Raw genomic sequence first — 18507 nt, forward strand, 5'->3', positions numbered from 1 at the left:
AAAAAAAAAAACACCCTTAAAATTATTTTTCCCCTTTGTATAAAACAGGTGGTACAGGCGGTCTCGAGGAAGCTCCATGCAAACTCCCACAGGCGGGGCGCCAGCTTTCGCTCTAGTTAATAGTAAGAAACTCTATGCCGCCATGGGCGCTCTAAGCATCATGGGGCGGAGAGCTACCGACTGCAGAACTACAACTTTTGGCCAACAAATAATGAAAAAACAAACGTTGTTCGATAAGTAAGAATGTTCTATCATTCAATATCATGTCTATAAATCGTAACAAACGAGCAGAAAAGCATGTAAATGCAAATTTTGCTCGAAATAAGCGATGGCTTGCTCTCCTATTAGCCAAGCATTGCAGACCACAAAAGCCAATATTTCGTGCTTAACAGGCGCTCTTTTAAAAAGAAATGTTTTTTGAAAAAAAAATGTCGCTTCAACATTTTAAAAGGTTTTTCCACAGCATTTCGGAAAAGAAAATTCTTTTATTGTTGTCGCGTGCTGTTGCGTTTGCGCTACTATGGCTTTTGCACACTACTTTTATGCCGAAGTCGTCTGCACGCGGAACGCGCCGTGGATACGGAATGGGACATCGCAGTAATGTCACTGTGTGTTCCTGAAAAACAAAAAAAAAACTACTGTTTCGCACCAAGTAGCTCATCGCCCCATGATGCTTTTCGCGCCCATGGAGGTTCAGGTGCAGCGCTGCCAGCTTTCCCTCTAGTTAATAATAAGAAACTCTATGCCTGTGTGCACTCGCTTTTTTTTATGTAGATATTACAGCGAACGAAACGACTATCCCTTCAACTTAATTGAACCACAAAAATGGCTAAGATATTGTTCAGGTGCCGGATTTCTTTCTTTTTTTTTGTTACCAGTGACGTACCCATGCAAATTATTTTTGAGCCCTTGCGTCGCGTTAAAACGTCACAAAGAAAGTGTTCCTATATAAATTAAACGCGCGCAGTAGAATGCACCTCACAGCTGAATTACTCCCGCTCAAATTTCGCACAGAAAAGGCATTTGGTCGCCAGAATTGTTTAGTACCCCATTTGTTTGAGGCACCTGCCTGATTTAATAAGAAAAAGTCGGATACTCTCATCGTCTACGGCGACGAAACGAAACAAGCCGCCCTTTCAGCAAACACACCGGTGGCGCTATCCCGTTGGTAGACCGTGGATATTAGGCAAAGGAGGGGGTCTTTTGAGGGAGGTTAGAAAACTCTTCAGCAAATGCTTTATCAATGATCACAGGAAGCTTAGTTTGGCCAAAACTGCACTAGGTTAGAAGATTTTCGTGGTACAGCGTCTTCAAACCTCCCGCAAAACACTCCCTCGTCTCCTCTGCCTAATCTCCACGGCCAGGAAACGAGATGGCGCCACAGGTGCAATTGCTGAGAAAGTGGCCTTTTTCGTTTCGTCGCCGCCGCAGACGATACAAATATATCCGAATTTTTCTTTTTGATTCAGGCAAGTATCTCAAACAAATATAATATTAAACGATTCTGCCGACCAAATGCCATTTCTGTGCGAAATTTTAGCTCAAACAATTCACCAGTTTAGCTGCGAGGCGCATTCTGTGTGCATTTTTGTCGTGAAGACGTCCCAAAATCTTCCCGCCTCAACCGCTGGCTCGTTTGCGGTGGAGCTGCACGCAGAGCTTGCGTATTATTGTAAATTTTGTATCGTAGCAAGTTTGACAACGGTACTTACTTAGTTGAGCCGTGCATGACTCAAAGAACACAATTGCCTGCGTCGAGATCGGCGAACCGAAAATAGTAGTAGTAAGTGGCTTTATTAAAATAATAATAACAAGGAAGGAAAAGATTTTTTCTAGCCCCGGCATCTGCCATCGATACTGAAGCACCTGAGCTGGGGCAGCGGAAATGAAGGATTGCAGGCAGAATGGAGAAATGAAATTTTTGAAAGTCTTCACGATATAAACGCACAATACTGTATACCTTGTGCAGTCCCCGGCGCGTCGTACAAAGCTCGGCGATACGTAACCACCGCGCCGGAGAGCCTGTGGGCCTGTGGGGAAACGAGGGAGAAAGCACGCGAGGAAAGGCAGAGGGGAGAAGGGATGTTGGGCCGCCTAATGTCCGGCGTGCTGCGCGGCGGCGGCGCTTTCGGCGGTCGTTCCGCTGATCGCGAAAAGCCGCGGCTGCTCCTTGCTGCCGTGCGAAAAAGCCCTGCACGACGGCGGCGTTGAGCGGCGGTGGCCGATGGGCCTGCATGGCGCTGGGTGGCACATGGACCGACTTCCAGAGGCTGATCGCCGAACCCCTGCAGGCCCGTCTTTCGCCGCGCCTCGACTCGCAGGTGGGTCCATCGAGGAATCGATTCTCGCGTAGCCGCCATCACCACCTGGAACGGCGATCGTGCATGTGCTTCCTACGCTCAGTCTGCTGCATTCGCACGGGATTGCTGCCGGCTGACTTGCTGCAACATTGCGTTCGACTGCCGTGCGCAGCGCTTGACCGAATGCTTCGCGGTCGGCCCGCGACGTCGTCGCTGCGCTCCGTACTGTTCAAATTCTTCGAATTAGTGCGCCGAAGTCGGCTCTTCATCTACCGCGCGTTGAAATCGCGGAAATCTCACTTCTGAAGACGGCGTCTGCTGCCGAAGACACCTCCGGGTGAATTCCGTTGGTTCGTTTTGAATCGCGGACCAACCGTCGCCGAGGGAAAGGAGGAGCGCCCGGCCGTTGCGCGAGCGGTCGCGTTCGAATGCGCGTCTGCTGCCGTCGACGCACGCACATCACGCGCTGTTAGCCACTCTAAACGTAACTATCGTTGCCTCACAAACCGTTTTAGGACAAGGAGAAGACGGCGAACGGTGTAGCGTTTTTGCAGCCGGAGTGGTCATTGCACCTTCCCGCCACAGCTGCCAACGGTCCGTCTCTGGAGCGCCGCCGTTGCGATACGCACAGCCAGCGGCGCGCGTATTCGAAAGGCTCGAGCTTCGAATGCGGTGAGTCGAACGCCGAAATCCAGCATTGCTAGCGGCGTGCCGATCGTGCCGTGACGACCTGCTGAACATCGCACCACCGGAATAGAGGTCCATGGACGCCGACATGGTATGTAGAACGCTGCCCAGCTTCATTATCGGTTGACGCGTCCTCTACGTGCCAGCATTCGAGCACTATCGACATTTTTTTTCTCTAGCGACACCGTGTCGATCATGCCGGTGCGCTGAGACAGGGGACGCCTGAAATGGGATATGGGAATCGGTTTCGTGGTCGGCTTGCGATTACTCCTTGCCGCCTGCCGGCAGCAATTGTTCCATCTTAATTGGTATATCTTCGTCATTTTTAACGGCGGGCCTTAAAATCTTCGTCACCTAGCTGTTGCCACTTTTCCTCTGTGTGTGAAGAAGAATGTACAAGAGCAGCTTATGTAGCACCGAGCCTATTTCTCAGCTGCAAAATCAACCTATACTGCATGACTGTGCAGCTCTGAATATATACCGCAAATATATTTCAGCTACATCATGCATACTTTGCTGCCTGCTGTATAATGATCTCAAGACCTCTTTTACTTATGACCTAGAACAAGTTTCTACAGCCGTGCCCTGTTTAAACGATCCCACATTATGGGCGGCTCAAATTATGGACAGTTTTTCTGGGAACCAAATTTTTTCAATGTATTTACTCCTCGTTAAAATGAAAATTTGCTGTCCGGAAAATGTACAGGTTGAAAATGCACGGAGCCCATTGGGACCCATGTACGTATATTTGTCCTGTTAATATGGACAATGATAAGAACAGCATTCCAAATGCCTCTACGAGATGTTCTGCCCCTTGTATTTTGAGTGCAGAGCACTAGCAAAAGGCAGTGCAGGAGTGCAAATGCTGCAGTAAATGGCCTTTGTATGCGTGTATGGTTTTATGCTTTACAGTGGCAAGGCGCCCGGTCGACACACCTTACCATCTGCCGCATTGCATTCATGGCAGCGAAACAAATTCCTTTTGTGTTCTACATTGGAAACCACATTCAGCAGCTGTCAGCCGAGTGAGGTGCCAAGAGGCACCACCATGTGTCTCATGGACCGCTAAGCACTTCAAATGTGCTGCATCCTACACCACACGATTTCAAAGACATGGCTACCAGAATAATGCATCTCGAGCTTCCAAGATTGCCTGATTTCCACTTCGGTGCCCGCCACTAAGCACAAAAGGAGTCCGTAATTTTGAAGCATTTTTTTCTTTCTTTTTGTTCTTCATGATTTGTTATTATGGACGGCTCACTTTATGAGACTTTTGGTCGGGAACCAAAATGTCCATGTTAAAGAGGCACGACACTTGCCATCCACTGCCACACAAGATGTGCACCCTATAACCCACAGTGCCCAGAAGTCCATCTGGTCACAAAGAAGCTTGCATGGTTTTCTTGTTATTATACTTACCTTGTAGCATCATTCTGCTGCTCATGGTGCTCGGTCACTGATATCAGATCAGTGAATGGGCAGAAAATAAGCGCAATTACAGGACATGCAACAGATACTGAGTGGCCTCTATACACAATGCTTCATGACCTTGATCTTACAGGAACCTTGGAAGAATGCTAACATTATCTTAACTCATAAGAAAAGTCAGTGCATCAAGGACTCGAAAAATTAGACTGATAGCTTACTGTTCATTGCCTGCAAGCTATTCACTGATGTAATTGCTAATATACTTAAAATTTCACTCAATTAACCAAAGGACCAGGAAGGATTTCTTATAGGCTACTCTAATGCAGATTGCGATAATGCATTTGACTCAGTCAAGACCTCAACAGTCATGCACGCATTGTGGAATCTGGGTGTAAAGGAGTCTTACGTGAAAATACTGGAAAATATATGTAATGACTGCAAAGCTACCATAGTCCTCCATAAAGTCAGCAGTAAAATTCCAATAAGGAAGGGTGTCAGACGGGGAGACACGATCTCACCAATGCTATTCACCGTGTGTTTACAGAAGGTATACAAGGACCTGGACTCAGAACAGTTGGGGATAAGAGTCAGTGGAGAATACCTTAGTAATTTTTGATTCACTGATGATATTGCCTTGGTAAGTAACTCAGGATACGAATTGCAAAGCATGAAAAATGACTTAGGTAGGTGGAGTATAACAGTAGGTCAAAATTTAATATGCAGAAAATCAAAGTAATTAATGTTCAACAGTCTTGGCAAGGAGCAGCAGTTTACGATAGGTAGCCGGGAACTGGTAAGAGAAAACACCTACTCACGACAGGTGGTGACTGCAGATCCAGACAACAAAAGTGAAATGACTAGAAGAATAAGAACTGAATGGACCACATTTGACAGGTACTCTCAGATCATGAATGGCAGTTTAACAGTATCCCACAAGCTGCAAGTATATAACAGCTGTATCTTGCCAGTACTTGCCTATAGGCCAGAAACGTGGTGGCTAACTAAGAACTTAAGTTGAGGACAGTGCAGCTATATGGAAAGAAAAAGATAGTTGTAGCGTTAAGTGTCATGAAGAGGGCAGAGTGGATCAGAGAACAAACGCAGGTTAACATCCTAGTCAAAATCAAGAAGAAGAAATGGCAGAGCATTGCAAAAGAAAGGCAACCGATGGTCATCAAAGGTGCACTAAAGAGGAAAATGAACTCGCCCTTTTACCGTGGGAACTCGATCTACACATTCCAAGCATTCTTGGAAACCTGAAATTATTGTCCTGTGCGGCCCATTTCCCTAATTTAAGTCGTATTAAACGTCCCGGCAGCCGCCTTTTATTGAACTCAGCGCTGAAGGTAGGAGGAGTCAACCAACGCATGGAGTGCGTTTCAGCCAGTCCTGTGGTGGCTTTGCTGTCGCGTTTGTTTTGTTTTTAGGTTTCTGTGAATAAATAGTTTCAATCGCAGACAACATAGCTGCAAATTAAGCCCATGGAAATAAAAATGAGTGGGGCCTCTTTTATTTACGTATCACTCCGCCGATGGCAGAACGGCAAGCCGCCGTCGGACTGGCTGAAAGGCACTCTGCGCGTTGGTTGACTCCTCCTACTTTCAGCGTTGAGTTCAAAAAAAAAAGGTGGGAGCCAGGGTGTTTAATCCAATTTAAAGTAGGGAAATCGGCTGCACAAGACAATAATTCGAAATTTCTAAGAATGCTCAGAGCATGTAGAACGAGTTTCCGCAGTTAAAAGACAAGGTCAGATTCCTCTTTAGTGCACCTTTAAGGTTAACAAGCTGGATTCCAAAAGAAGGCAGGCATAGCAGGGAGCAGCATTAAGTTGGGTAGGTGGATGAGATCAGGAAGTTTGCGGAGATAAGGTGGCCGCAATTGGCATAGGATCGGGTTAATTGGAGAGATCTGGGAGAGGGCTTTGTCCTGCGATGGGCGTGTACAGGCTGATGAGGATGATAATGAAGGAGCAGTTTCAAGAAGCGACAGGAAAGTATGTACTACATTACTCACTCTATGTGAACTGTTTGTTTTCTTAGGAAACACACTATTAGATGAACTGGTGCTTTATGTTGAGAAAAACAAGCTCTGGGAAGGTATGGTTGCAAATGATAGCTGGATCTGCTCTTGAGCTAGTTTTACAACGTTAGCTGTTATTAACTCTTATCTCAGTTTTGCAGCATAATTGTTGGTGCTGGTGTCTGCATCGCAAGCAACCACACGGATTAGTTGGCATGCAGTGCATCACTACAGTGCAGCACAGCAGTGCAAAGAAGTAATTCTTCCCGTTATGCCAGTTAATGCTCAAAAACATACTTACTCATTACTGTCCTGTGAAATTTTTCACCCATTTCTCAACACTATACCAACTCACTCAAGTGTTCATCGTGCTAAAGTACTAAATCGCTTACAGGTGCTGCCACTGCAGGGAACACACATCAATATATTGACGGGCTGTGACTTTTGTATCGCACTTTATCAATGCAAATTGTTCTGGCAAAAAATTTTACTTTAATAAAGCACTATACCCTGTGAGTGAATGTCATAACAAGCTGCTCCACTATTTTCATTTTTGCTACATTCTCGATGTTGTTATTTCTCATCACTACAGGGCGATGATTGGTGGTCCGATGCCAGGCACTCGACGACAAGCTGGGCCGAGATGCAGACCAGCCGCAAGGGCCTCCCATCATCGATAGAGGCACTGCACTCACTCACATCATCCTACAATCCTGTGTCAGGCCACTACCAGGGCATGCCACATGACCAGGTTAGCGCCTCTAAACAGCGCCTGCAATGGCCCGCAGCTTAGGTTGATGTGCACGCCTGGTCTTGAATTCGTAACTTTCGTCACTGCAGTAGCTCACCTATGTGGGGCGCCACAGCCAATTTGCTGGCAGAAATTATCTCAAGCAACGCAATCGACCTGCAGTGGTGAAACTGATGTGTCAATTGGGCCTAACTGCACCACGGCACAAAACTGTCACTTTTTCCTGTTATTGTTCCATGCCTACTTCCGGCGCAACTACTCTGGCCAGAAGGAAACATCTGTCACTGCTACTGGTGGTCATTTTTGTTGAAATGGAGCCTTAGTGAAATGAGTCGCTTGAAAGTTGGATGAAGACTAGATGATCTTTCTTCAGCTCGGCTCTGTTTGTGACAGCAGCAGTTGCTCATTCCCATGCAGTCATCTTTCTTATCAGCCCTGTTATAATCACTTAACATGTTTCCTGACAGCAACATTCATGCAAGCCGTCATTATTTCTGCCGCATATGGGGTCTTCATTTTCAGCTGGATAGTTCATGTGCTATCCTGCACTGGCGGGTTTCACAAAATTAATGGCAGTGCAGTGCAGCTTTTGTCGTAGACATACTGAGAATTATAGCATTACCACCACTAAAGAGATTTTTTAATGCTTTCAACGTGCTGCCCTTTCACTTCTTTGAGTTTTTTAATACATAACATTTCCCGGCCACGAGTGAAAGACAACACGCCAGTCGAGGGCATACCACGCACTGACTAGCCCAGTCATGCGGGCCTTGTTACTGACTGACGCGGTGGCACCCTCCAGTGATCAATAATGTCACAGCTCTTTGTTGGTGAAATGTACTAGCAATCATTGTCTTTTGCCATGCCCATTTGTGTGATGTATTCCAAGGATATATTGATGTTGTGATCAGTTTTTTTTTATGCTGTGGCAATGTCAAAAGCAATCCCAGCCCTAACAACCCTTCTAATTGGGCTGGTTTCCCCAGTGAGACAGCAACAAATTCTAATGCATTTAAAAGACCTAAAATGTGAGTCCACAACTATTACTCAAGGGCAGGCTGACTTGCTTGTCACCGTAAATGATGTCAAATCGGCGCAGCAGTCTATGGAAGCAAAATTTGTTGAAATGGACGCACATTTGTCAAAAGTTGAGGTTAGGTCTATCAATTTTGAAAAAATAAAATTGAGCTAAGTTTTCAGCAAAAATTGGCGGCCTGTACTGCGAAAGCAAGAACAAACTTGTGGTTGTTAGATTGTCATTTTGATGTTCAGGACAAAATTTTTCAGGAGTGATCCAAATTAAAAGATTGTGATGTTTCTGTTCCCAAAGATTTTTTCCTGACCTAGGAAAAAGCATGCCGAATTTACGAAAGCTTTTCCAGAATCCCCGTTTTTTCAACTTCGTCATGACAGGCTGCTTGTGAACAAAAATTTCTATATTTTTGACTGGGAAAGGGACACTGTGCACTCACAGATAACCAGACAACCATTTGACGCCCATCAAAATGCCCACGGGCCTACGGCCAACACTTGCTCATGCGCAAACACATAATCAGGAATGTACGGGGACACAACCTGATATATTCCAACAATTAGCAAGCAGTATTGGTGAACTCTTTTCTATATCATCTCAGTTACCTTTACAAACAGCTGTAGCGTCATGAAGGAACATGATCAACTAAACTCTGCTGCATGCGCAAGTGATGCTCACATCGTTGCTCTGACTGAGACGTAGCTCAACGCACCAGCACGGAAATTTTCCTGGGACCAAAAAAATTAAATGTATACCACGGCGATCGAGAATCTCAACACTGCGGCAGCACATTGATAACCATATCAAGCAATATTCCCTCCTTTACAGTTTTTACTCTCTGCAGTCGCGAAATTTTCTGGGTCTCTATTACCGTCAAGATCATCCGAGTAATTTTGGGTTCTTGCTACTCTCCTTGGAACGCTGCTACAGTTTTTAATGCATTAGCAATACTTGGCTCATGCGTGGCATTTACGGAAAGTGTGTACAGAAAGCGTGAACAGAATGTGTTAACAGAAAGTGTGGACACTTAACCGAGCTTACTCGAGTTACTCGGTAGTAACTCGGGTAAGCTTGCATAAGTTAGGAGGAGCATCACGCCACCTGCGTGAGAACTTGCTTGGGAAGAGCAACGTGGGTTGCACAATCCCTACGGGTGCCTGTGACAGAAACAGTCACCTGCCAGTGCAGTGGGTAGTGGCATGAGGACTCCCCACCATCTATGAATGTTAAGTATAGAGAATGACCAATCGGCCGTTTTCATTTTCTTGTGCTGCCACCTCGCGTACAACGCTGGAAGCTCACTGGTTGGGTACTGCGCGCCCAACCCGGCCGGACTGAGTGCCGCTCCGGAGCACGTTTTGTTGGAATCTGTCGACGATGGCGTGTCCTGGGCAGCACCTGGTACCTGGAGGATTTCTAGGGTTGACTGATGGCTGGGTGCGAAGTCTGAGGCAGGCTGCAGTGCATGCGATGCGAACACCAGCTTAGCAAGGGCCGCCGCTTCAGAGATGAAGGCTACATTCGGAACATAATGTTGAATGAAATATCCCCGATCAGTGAGGTTGGCGTTTTGCGCTGTATATGCCTGCCATCCATTAAAAGGTGGATACTACATCGTGCATGCCGTAGCACTGAAAACAACTGAGGACAAGTTTTCACAAGCAATCGTTGTGCTCAAGCGCTGCCGAATAGCTACACGAACTACAAAAGCACAAGCGTACTCACAACATAGCAGCTCTGCTAGAATTTCACTTTATTTTCCCACAGCACACCGCTGCATAGGTTAAAAAAGCATGCGTGTCCATAAAGACGAGCACGAGGGGCGCACATTGAGTCATTCCGGCGATACCACGCAGCGCTCTTCATCATGAATATGATGCGAACACACGCATAACGCACATTCTCCTTCTGCCTCTTAATACAAGGCACATACCCACATGGGGGGATTGGCCAGGGTGTAGTGGCATAAACAAGGAAATTTCTATAGGAGACTATGACAAAATTTTAGCACCATGCGTGAATGCTCTCGTAGCTTCTTTTCCGTTGTCCGCTCCATCGCGCGTTGAAAGCGGCTCAGAGCACTTGCCCATTTGGCCTTCTTGCTTGAGAAAGCAAAAAGCGTCGGAACGAAGTCGGGGTGCCACGGTGACAATCGAGGCCTTCCTGCCCATGAATAAAACACTTCGTGATAGACTGCACACGCATTTAAACACAGTACTTCGTCCGTATCTGTCACAAAGTGATTCCCGCACAGTCTTGGCGTGCTTGACGGTGCCCAAGGGCAGCCACGATCGTCGAGCCGGAGAACTGCTTTTATCCACGCTTCGCGTAGAAGACTTTCCCGGGAAGCGCTTGGAAAGCGAAAAAATCCGAGTTTGCTTCCCTTTACATATTGGGCATTGCAGCCGTAGGCAACATATTTCGTAGGTATCGCCAAATGCGTCGCGCTGAACGCCCGACGGCTGCAGCAACACACCCCGCGCAGGAAGCTTGTTTGTTTACACTTGCACGGGCTGTCTCAAGTGGAGCGCGCGACCCTTCCAATATGTTTCGCGACACCGCCGCCAGGGGATGGGCGCATTCGCAGTCGCGTCATGAAAAAGGCGGATTCTGCATATATGAGCATTAACCCACGGAGCTCCGAATGGCATGTGGTTTGGTGACCATCGTGAACTAAGTTACGCAAACCACAAATGCACCAACGGAAACAGCAGTGGTGCATAATACTTTCGCATTCATAACACATAAGCAGACTTAAGTTCCCCCGGTAGTTTTTGTTGGTAACATTTATGATACCATCAATGCAGTGATCCCTCATCCTCGAATGCAAGTCAACCTCCTCCGACATCACATTACTGGAAAAAAAAACTTGGAGGTCGTTTACGCTTGGCCTTTAATAATAGAACATGATAGCACTATCCTGTGGCCTCCGCTTATCGCCAGACGCGATCCGCTGTTGCGCGCGGGCGCGCCCGTGAGCACATTCCAAAACGAAAATGTATTAGTCACTGGATTACTCATCCACACTTGTGCCATCGTCCTCACTAACGCTGCCATTGGGATTGCTGCTGTGGTCCCACGGCACGTCATTCTAACCTTGTCGTGCAGCAAAATTCCGCACTTCGTAAGCAGCCACATCACATCAAGTGGAACAGCTTAAAATTTTGCCTCACTGCTACTGCCACACCCGTATCACCCGTTGTGGACGTCGAACTAGCGGCCCGGCGCGCAGTTGTTCGTTTCTTCGGTGCAAAGAATGACAGCCAACTGAATGTAGCCACGAACGAGCGCCGGGCACTTACCGGATGACGAGTGATGAAGCACTGCATTAAAAACTTGTAAAATGCGGCTGGCAGTCGTGAAATTCGTCAGAGCCAAAGAGAAACAATGCATGAGCGGCGTCGGCTCTTCCGCCATCTGCTGACACTCCCCGGCACCACTGCCATTCCGAGTGGGGGTGCCGCCGCGATTAGAACAGCAGCCCTTCCATCGTCCATCACACTGCCTTGAGCAGCGAGTGTGCAGTTGAAAGTAAAAAAAAACTTCTAGGATGCTTAAGCTTCCCCTTTAAGAATAAAACGCAATAGCGCTATCTGGCCGCCGCCGCATATCAGCAGCCGCCATCGGCCGCCGAGCGTGGGAAGTGGGTGCCAGTTCTGCGCGTTGACATAGCAGCCGCCCAAGGCCGGCACCAAGAGCGATGTGATGAAGCTGCACAGCAAAAATGCAACTGTGCTGTAGCATCTCCAATATTTCGTTTGGCTCGCCATTATTTATGGTGCCATGCTTTGGTTCCTATTGTAAATTGACCCCTACTTCGGATTTTCAAATTTTAGAAAAATAGGCCGACTTACAATCGTGTAAATACTTACTTCAGACCGACTCAAGTAACATTGCTCTTTGGTGCATTAAATGGCATACGGAATTAAACATTAACAAATGTAAATTAATGCATGCCTCTCGACAATGTGAAAGTACCTCAGTGTACACACTCAATAGCATTCCGCTTCGGCCTGTGCCATCATACATCATCATACAGATAGCTTGGCCAAACCATTTTTTCCGCATTAAATTGGAAGGCTCACACTGACCAAATTACTAGCAACGCCAATTGCACGTTAGGATACTTAAGACGTAGTTTCAGCAAATCCCTTATTTCATTAAAGGTTCTTTATAAGACTCTTGTCCGACCCAAACTTGAATGCACTGTTGCCATCTGGGATTCTAATCAAAATATTTTCTCATGCTGTTGAAATGCTTCAAGATAATTCTATTCGATTTGTACTTTCCAATTGCAACCGAATAGCCAGCATAGCATGTCTCTCTGTCTGTCATTGTGCCACAAGATTCATAAACTCTACTACCAGGAGTCTCTCTATAGTGAATTGATTATGTCGCCTAGCTACTGCTCTTCATGTGTTGACACGTTTTATTACTCATTTTTGCTAAACAGATCTAAAGACTGGAGCCACATTCCCGTAGATGTCGCATCTATATCAGATTACCCTCTTTTTAGGCAAACATTGTTCATTCTTTTCTGTGATGTCACCTTAACGTTTATATTTGCTCTTTTTCTTTTTTGCCATTTTCTTGTTAGTTGTGTCTTGCTTTCTCGATTTTTGATTTGTTGTTATTGCAGTAAAATTCTCTTTCTTGCTTTTTGACATTTCACGTGACCTATTCCTAATTTGTTTTTTTTTTGTACTGTATATCTGCCGCTTTTGTTATATTTTTCTTCTTGTAACCCACTTCCCTCTCCAATGCTTCGCCTATTGAGGGTATGCTAAATAAATAAATAAATAAACTGGTTTGTGTACTTCATGCAGTTTCCCAGAAAATGTGCGGCACTCGTATTTGGCTAACATTCGGTGACTAATGTGGACGCCTGGGTAGATGCAGGGATTAGGACAGAGGTGGTTCTGTTTTCGACTACTGAGCTGGGGGCCCAGGTTTGATTATAGCAGCTGCGGCCACATTTCGATGGAGGCGAAACGCAAGGCACTCTTGTACTGTGCGATGTCAGTGCATAGTAAAGAACTCCAGATAATAAAAATTATTCAGAGCCCTCCACTATGGTGCCTCTCGTAGCCTGAGTAGCTTTGGGACGTTAAACCCCATAAACAATTATCCATAATGCAGTTGAGTGTATTAAACAAAGCATAGGACAGGCACTGGAATGCCAAAAAAAGACAGCAAAAGCAAAGAATTGGATGGGACACGGGCCTTGTGTTTGCGCTAACCATCCCAGCCATGATTCACCGACTAGCCTGCAAAAACATTCTTACAGGAGTGAAGACGTGCTGCTTGTGTGCATTTAGCACCTGCAGTATTTTTGCTGCACTGCTTCATCTGAGTGAGAGTGCAATCTGGGTTCTTGCAATCCCATTTTTGGAATCGGAGAACATGTCCAGCTTAAGCCACGCTGCCCATTCTGACATGTCCACTCACTTTCACAAGATGGGAGTCTAGGAAGCTTTGTGGGGTAGGCTAGCCAGCAGCTGGCACAGGATATAATTGGCTACATAAACAAGATGGGAGAGGTGTACGTTGGTCATGTAGTGGGTGTTATGTGGCTGCTGATGACGATAATGTATGGAAGTAATCCATGCCACGAGCTATGTCACGCACTCTAGCATACTTCAACTGCAGTATTATGCAAGGTAATGGCTGTGGTTATGATGCCTTCTGTGGCTGGTGACAGGTGCAGGATGAAGCTGGAGGCATCCCCTGGTGGCAGTCTGAGCTGAATGCAACAATGCTGTCACCTGCTGGCACCCAGCGGTGTGCAAGCACCAGCAGCAACACGAGTGGCAGTGGTCACTTCTACTCTCACTGGAACCAGCCCAGTCCGTGCCAGCGCCCTGGTCACGCAGCCACCAACAGTGGAATCACTCATGTGAGCATCGTTCATGAAAGTGGACAGTATTTTCAGCAAATGATCAATGCAAGACTGCTGCAGTCTTTGATCTCAGTAAAAAGAAAAAAAAAAAGCAATGGGTTCAAGTGGAAAATTATCATTGAAACCAGTCGGTTGAAAACCAGTTGTTTTTCAGAACCCACTGGCCTCAACCACTTGAACCCAGTTGGTACTTCCAGTTGGAAATAACTGGTCACCCAACCAGACCAAATAAACCACCAATTAAGCTATTGCATCTAAATGGCTTCAACTGCCCAGCCAGGAAAAAAAAAAAGAAATTGGGAGTAAGCAAGGTGGTGACGTAAGGATATAAGTTCAGGATTAAAAATTGATCAAACATAAAAGTCAGCAGATATTTTTCTACCAATTCTACTGCAGCTACCCTGAAGTATTAACCAACTAGCTCAGTTGATCACCCTTTTAACTGCAATAAATTTATTTTTACAGAAAAATGGCGAATTTCTAGTTAACGCTGTTCAGTTTGACAGATGGGCTTTAAAAAAAATGTTAAAGAAAAGAAATACCGAGCATGGTAGCACTTGCTACCACCCTGTTTCAAAAAGTACGCCCCTGACATCCAGCCATCTATCTATCCATTCATCCATCCATCCATCAGGTCAGCGGGCAAGGCACAGTAAGTGAGTGTAGCAGCATGTTATTTCAGGATGCAGGTGTCTTATGTAATTTCAGTCATACTAAACCTGCGAATATGACTTCGAACATCAAAATGTGATGAACAGAGAAGGGATAGCGAACCGGCTTAGCTGCTCAGGGCAGATTATCCCTGGATAGCAGCTACACTGTAGAAGACGATTCCTGAAGCATCATGAAGCAAAAAGGGCTGCTCAGCATGTTGCCCATCCTACTACTGCTCTGCCCTCTCATTCGATGCAGGTCAACAGCTGGAATTCCTGCTTGCTATGTATTTATTTCACACCATCTGCCACAGTGTATCTGTTCTGCACAGTGTCTTAGCGCTCTTCCAGTCGAAAATTGTTTTTTGAGGAAAGGAAATGGCGCAGTAACTGTCTCACATCTTGGTGGACATAAAACCACTGACCACCATAAAGGAAGGGAGGAAAACGCCAGTGAAAGAAGAGAGGTGCCGTAGGGGAGGGCAATAATTTCGACCACCTGGGGATCTTTAACCTGCACTGACATTGCATAGCACATGGACGCTTTTGCTGTACAATGCGAGTTCACTTCAATCATTGCAATCGTTGCAGCAAGGATAATGTGCATTATCCCTGCTGCAATATCTTCTGTACGTATGCAGCATAGGACAGCATGAAACTGAACAGTGGGAGCACTAAGGGTTTACCTTCCACGGTGGCTCAGTGGTTAGGTCGCTCGACTACTGATCCGGAGTTCTCAGGTTCGAACCCAACCGCGGTGGCCGCGTTTCGATGAAGGCAGAACGCTAAGGCGCTTGTGTGCTGTGTGATGTCAGTGCATGTTCTTAAAAATAATTCTTGAAAATAAAGTCTGTTTTATTTGTGCCACTATGCCAGACAGTCAGTTTTCATAAGTTTTTGCTTTCTCATCTACTTCTTTGAAAATTCCCCTCTGTCACCATTTTTGTCACTACGAGTGACACTCTACTTCCCCACTTAGCACTGTGTAGCCTACCTTGTAAGAGCACTTATAACTTGCACGCTTGGCAGGAGTATTAGTGTACACACTCCCTATGGCGGTTGCTCAGAGGCCTGCCATCTTGCTCTGTGTAGCATTCAGTTATGACAGAAAGTGGGCCTTTTTGTGTGTAGCTTGGTGCAGGGGTAGAGCGAGTGTTCACTCCATCCACTTTGGCTGTCCAAGCACTGAATGTAACAGTAAGTAAAGTGAATTGTATATATTTTAAGAAATACACTGTCACATTGAGTGAGGCAGTTTGTTCATGCTATGCTGGCTGCACTAAGAGCTGTCTTAACAAGTTATTGAGAAAATATTCCATAAATCATGCCATATCTGTTTAATTGTGCCACTTATGTCACTAACACTTCTTTTTTTCAGCTTTAAGAGAGAAATTGTGTTCTTGGTTTAAAAAAATCCTTTCCGCTCAAATAGTGCCTCACAAAAGCATGAAAAGCTTGAGGAGAGTAGGTGAAGGAACGGACTTCTATCAGCAGTCGAGTACCAAACATTGCAGACGTGTTGGCTTCTCTGCCGTGCATATACGTGATATGTGTTGTGGGGCTAGTTCCATTCTCAGAATTCTATTTTCTTCACACAAAGATGACACAATAAAGACAAGGAAGTCAGGACGGTCCTGTTTTTCTTGTCTGTTTCATCTTTGTGTGCACAAAAAAGAATTCTGAGAGTGCATATACGTTTTGGTGTGATGTGATTGCATTTACCCGCGTGGTGTATAGAAAACAAGTGTCTCTCTGGCTCTGATAAGGTAACTTTATTTGTGAACTGATGCTTCCCATCCATGACGCATGGCAAACTGTATAAGCCGTGTGTTGTCTGTGAAAGGACAGTAATGAACCTGGGGCCATATTCTGCACCGCTCTCCAAATCGCTCTTAATTTTGAGAGCGTGACGTCAAAATGACGACACCGCGAGATGCCGAGAGCAAAATCAGCCAATTAACACTAAGGTTGCGGCGGCTATTAGCAGGGCTCCACAGCGGAACCGTTTATTCACACAACAAAAGACCGTAGGCTAATGTTTTCCTGTAAAGATGCAATGAATAAAACGAGTAATGTTTTATTTTGCTAAGAAACTGTATTTCAAACTGAACAGCACCAAGCAAAACAAGCAGTGTTTTCAGTTTTGCAATTAAGTTTTGCTGTTCAGTCACTTTTGTTGCCGTGAAGGTGCGCTGTCCGCGGTGAAGCGTGAACATGTCAGTTTAAAAATAAACAAAAACGCAATGAATAAAGCAAATGATGTTTTATTTTGGTAATAAATTGTGTTGAAAACTCAACAACACGAACGAAAATCAGAAGCGTTCTCAGTTTTGCAATTAAATTTGCCATTGGGTAACTTCTTTCTCCATGAGGGCGCGCTGGCAGTGGTATAGCGTGAACATGACGGTCTGCAAGAAAACAGCCGATTCCACGACTAGTTCCCGTTTTTTTGCGTGTTGTCTAAAATCAAGGTACTTTGCAGATGTCTTAAGTGCACGGAAAAATCTGTTTGAAGGCAGTGAATGCTACGGGCCTGCAGAGATCAACTTACAAGGAGCGCTCGGCTTGAAAATCGATGAAGGCAACTGTGTTCTCGGTCGGCGCCTACTATGGATGATCGAGTGACGACTCGTTGTGTTTATTTCTCTTTAGAAAATACCAGACAACTGTGAAGCATCAACAGAAGCAACTGCCGACAGACGGGAGCAGACAGGTGCAGCTTCTGATAGCTTGCAATCTCGGTGCGGGAAATGTGAGCCGACACAGCCTGCCTCTGTGGCAACAATCACTCTTCGGCCTCGTAACTATAGTGAACTCTATAGATAGGACTATACTCGTAACCAAGTGATACCACCCGCATCGGGCTAAGCACTTGATGTTTCGTTGGCGTTTTTGTTTGCGCTGTTCGGTTGATGTTCAGTTGTTGCGGTATTTTTTTTTGACTGTGCAAGATGCAGAAATTGCTATGTTTATGCTCCACTTAGTTTGTTTAGAGAGAAAGGAAGCACTTGATTTGATAACTTTGCTATTGTCACCGAGGGGGGAACAAGCTTTTTCCATTAACGTCATTTGCTGATCTTCTAATAGGTACAGGGTCAACAAGGCAAGAAGATGATTGTATGGCTTGTGTAGAGGCTAATTGCAACAGGGCAGGAAGTTGAGCAAGTTTATTCATGTTCGCTGGTATGCAGCGCTTGAATTCTCCACAGTGAATGTGTAGAGGCAATGTACAAGTTTGCGTATGATCCAGGGCAGTGAGGTAGGTAGGACAGGGCAGTAATGTGTAATGTGTTTTTGTATTTTGCGCAGCAGGCGGAGTGATATTGGTATTGCTGGGTTTGGCGAGGGCAGTGTTTGAAGGGGTTTAATTACTTTACATAGCTTCTAACAACATGCACTTCCTTTCAGCTCGGAAGAACACTTAGGTTTTTTTTTAAATTATGGTCCATCTTATGTGAGGCACCCTGTATACCGGCCGCTCCAGTAGGAAAGGGAACAACCAGTTGAAAATGACTAGGATATTAAATACTTGGAGAAAAAGTAGCTTGAAAACAGTTACACTTGTCACACATATTATGTGATAGCATAAGGAGCTTGTCAGACCATTTGGAATGGAATGGGCAGGTGGGCTGACATAAGCATTGGCAAAAGAGAGTGCAAAATGATGCTTTTCACATAATGGGCAAGCTGTTTCAACATCTTTTCCACCTTCAGGAAGAGACTGTGCAACACGCTGC

At 45.6% G+C, this 18507-nt stretch overlaps 1 protein-coding gene across 1 annotated transcript in view; it reads left to right on the forward strand.

Moving 5' to 3' along the window:
• Positions 1 to 2122: 2122 nt before the first annotated feature.
• Positions 2123 to 18507, forward strand: part of LOC144136183 (uncharacterized) — an 83003-nt gene continuing 66618 nt past the window's right edge. The window contains exons 1-3 of the mRNA XM_077668252.1: positions 2123 to 2321; positions 7027 to 7185; positions 13920 to 14114. Of these exons, the coding sequence (XP_077524378.1) occupies positions 2235 to 2321; positions 7027 to 7185; positions 13920 to 14114 (441 nt within the window). The 5' untranslated portion in view covers positions 2123 to 2234. The remainder of the gene's footprint in view (positions 2322 to 7026; positions 7186 to 13919; positions 14115 to 18507) is intronic.

The sequence above is a fragment of the Amblyomma americanum genome, chromosome 6 (genome assembly GCF_052857255.1).
Source record: "Amblyomma americanum isolate KBUSLIRL-KWMA chromosome 6, ASM5285725v1, whole genome shotgun sequence".
In the NCBI taxonomy this organism is placed as follows: domain Eukaryota; kingdom Metazoa; phylum Arthropoda; class Arachnida; order Ixodida; family Ixodidae; genus Amblyomma; species Amblyomma americanum.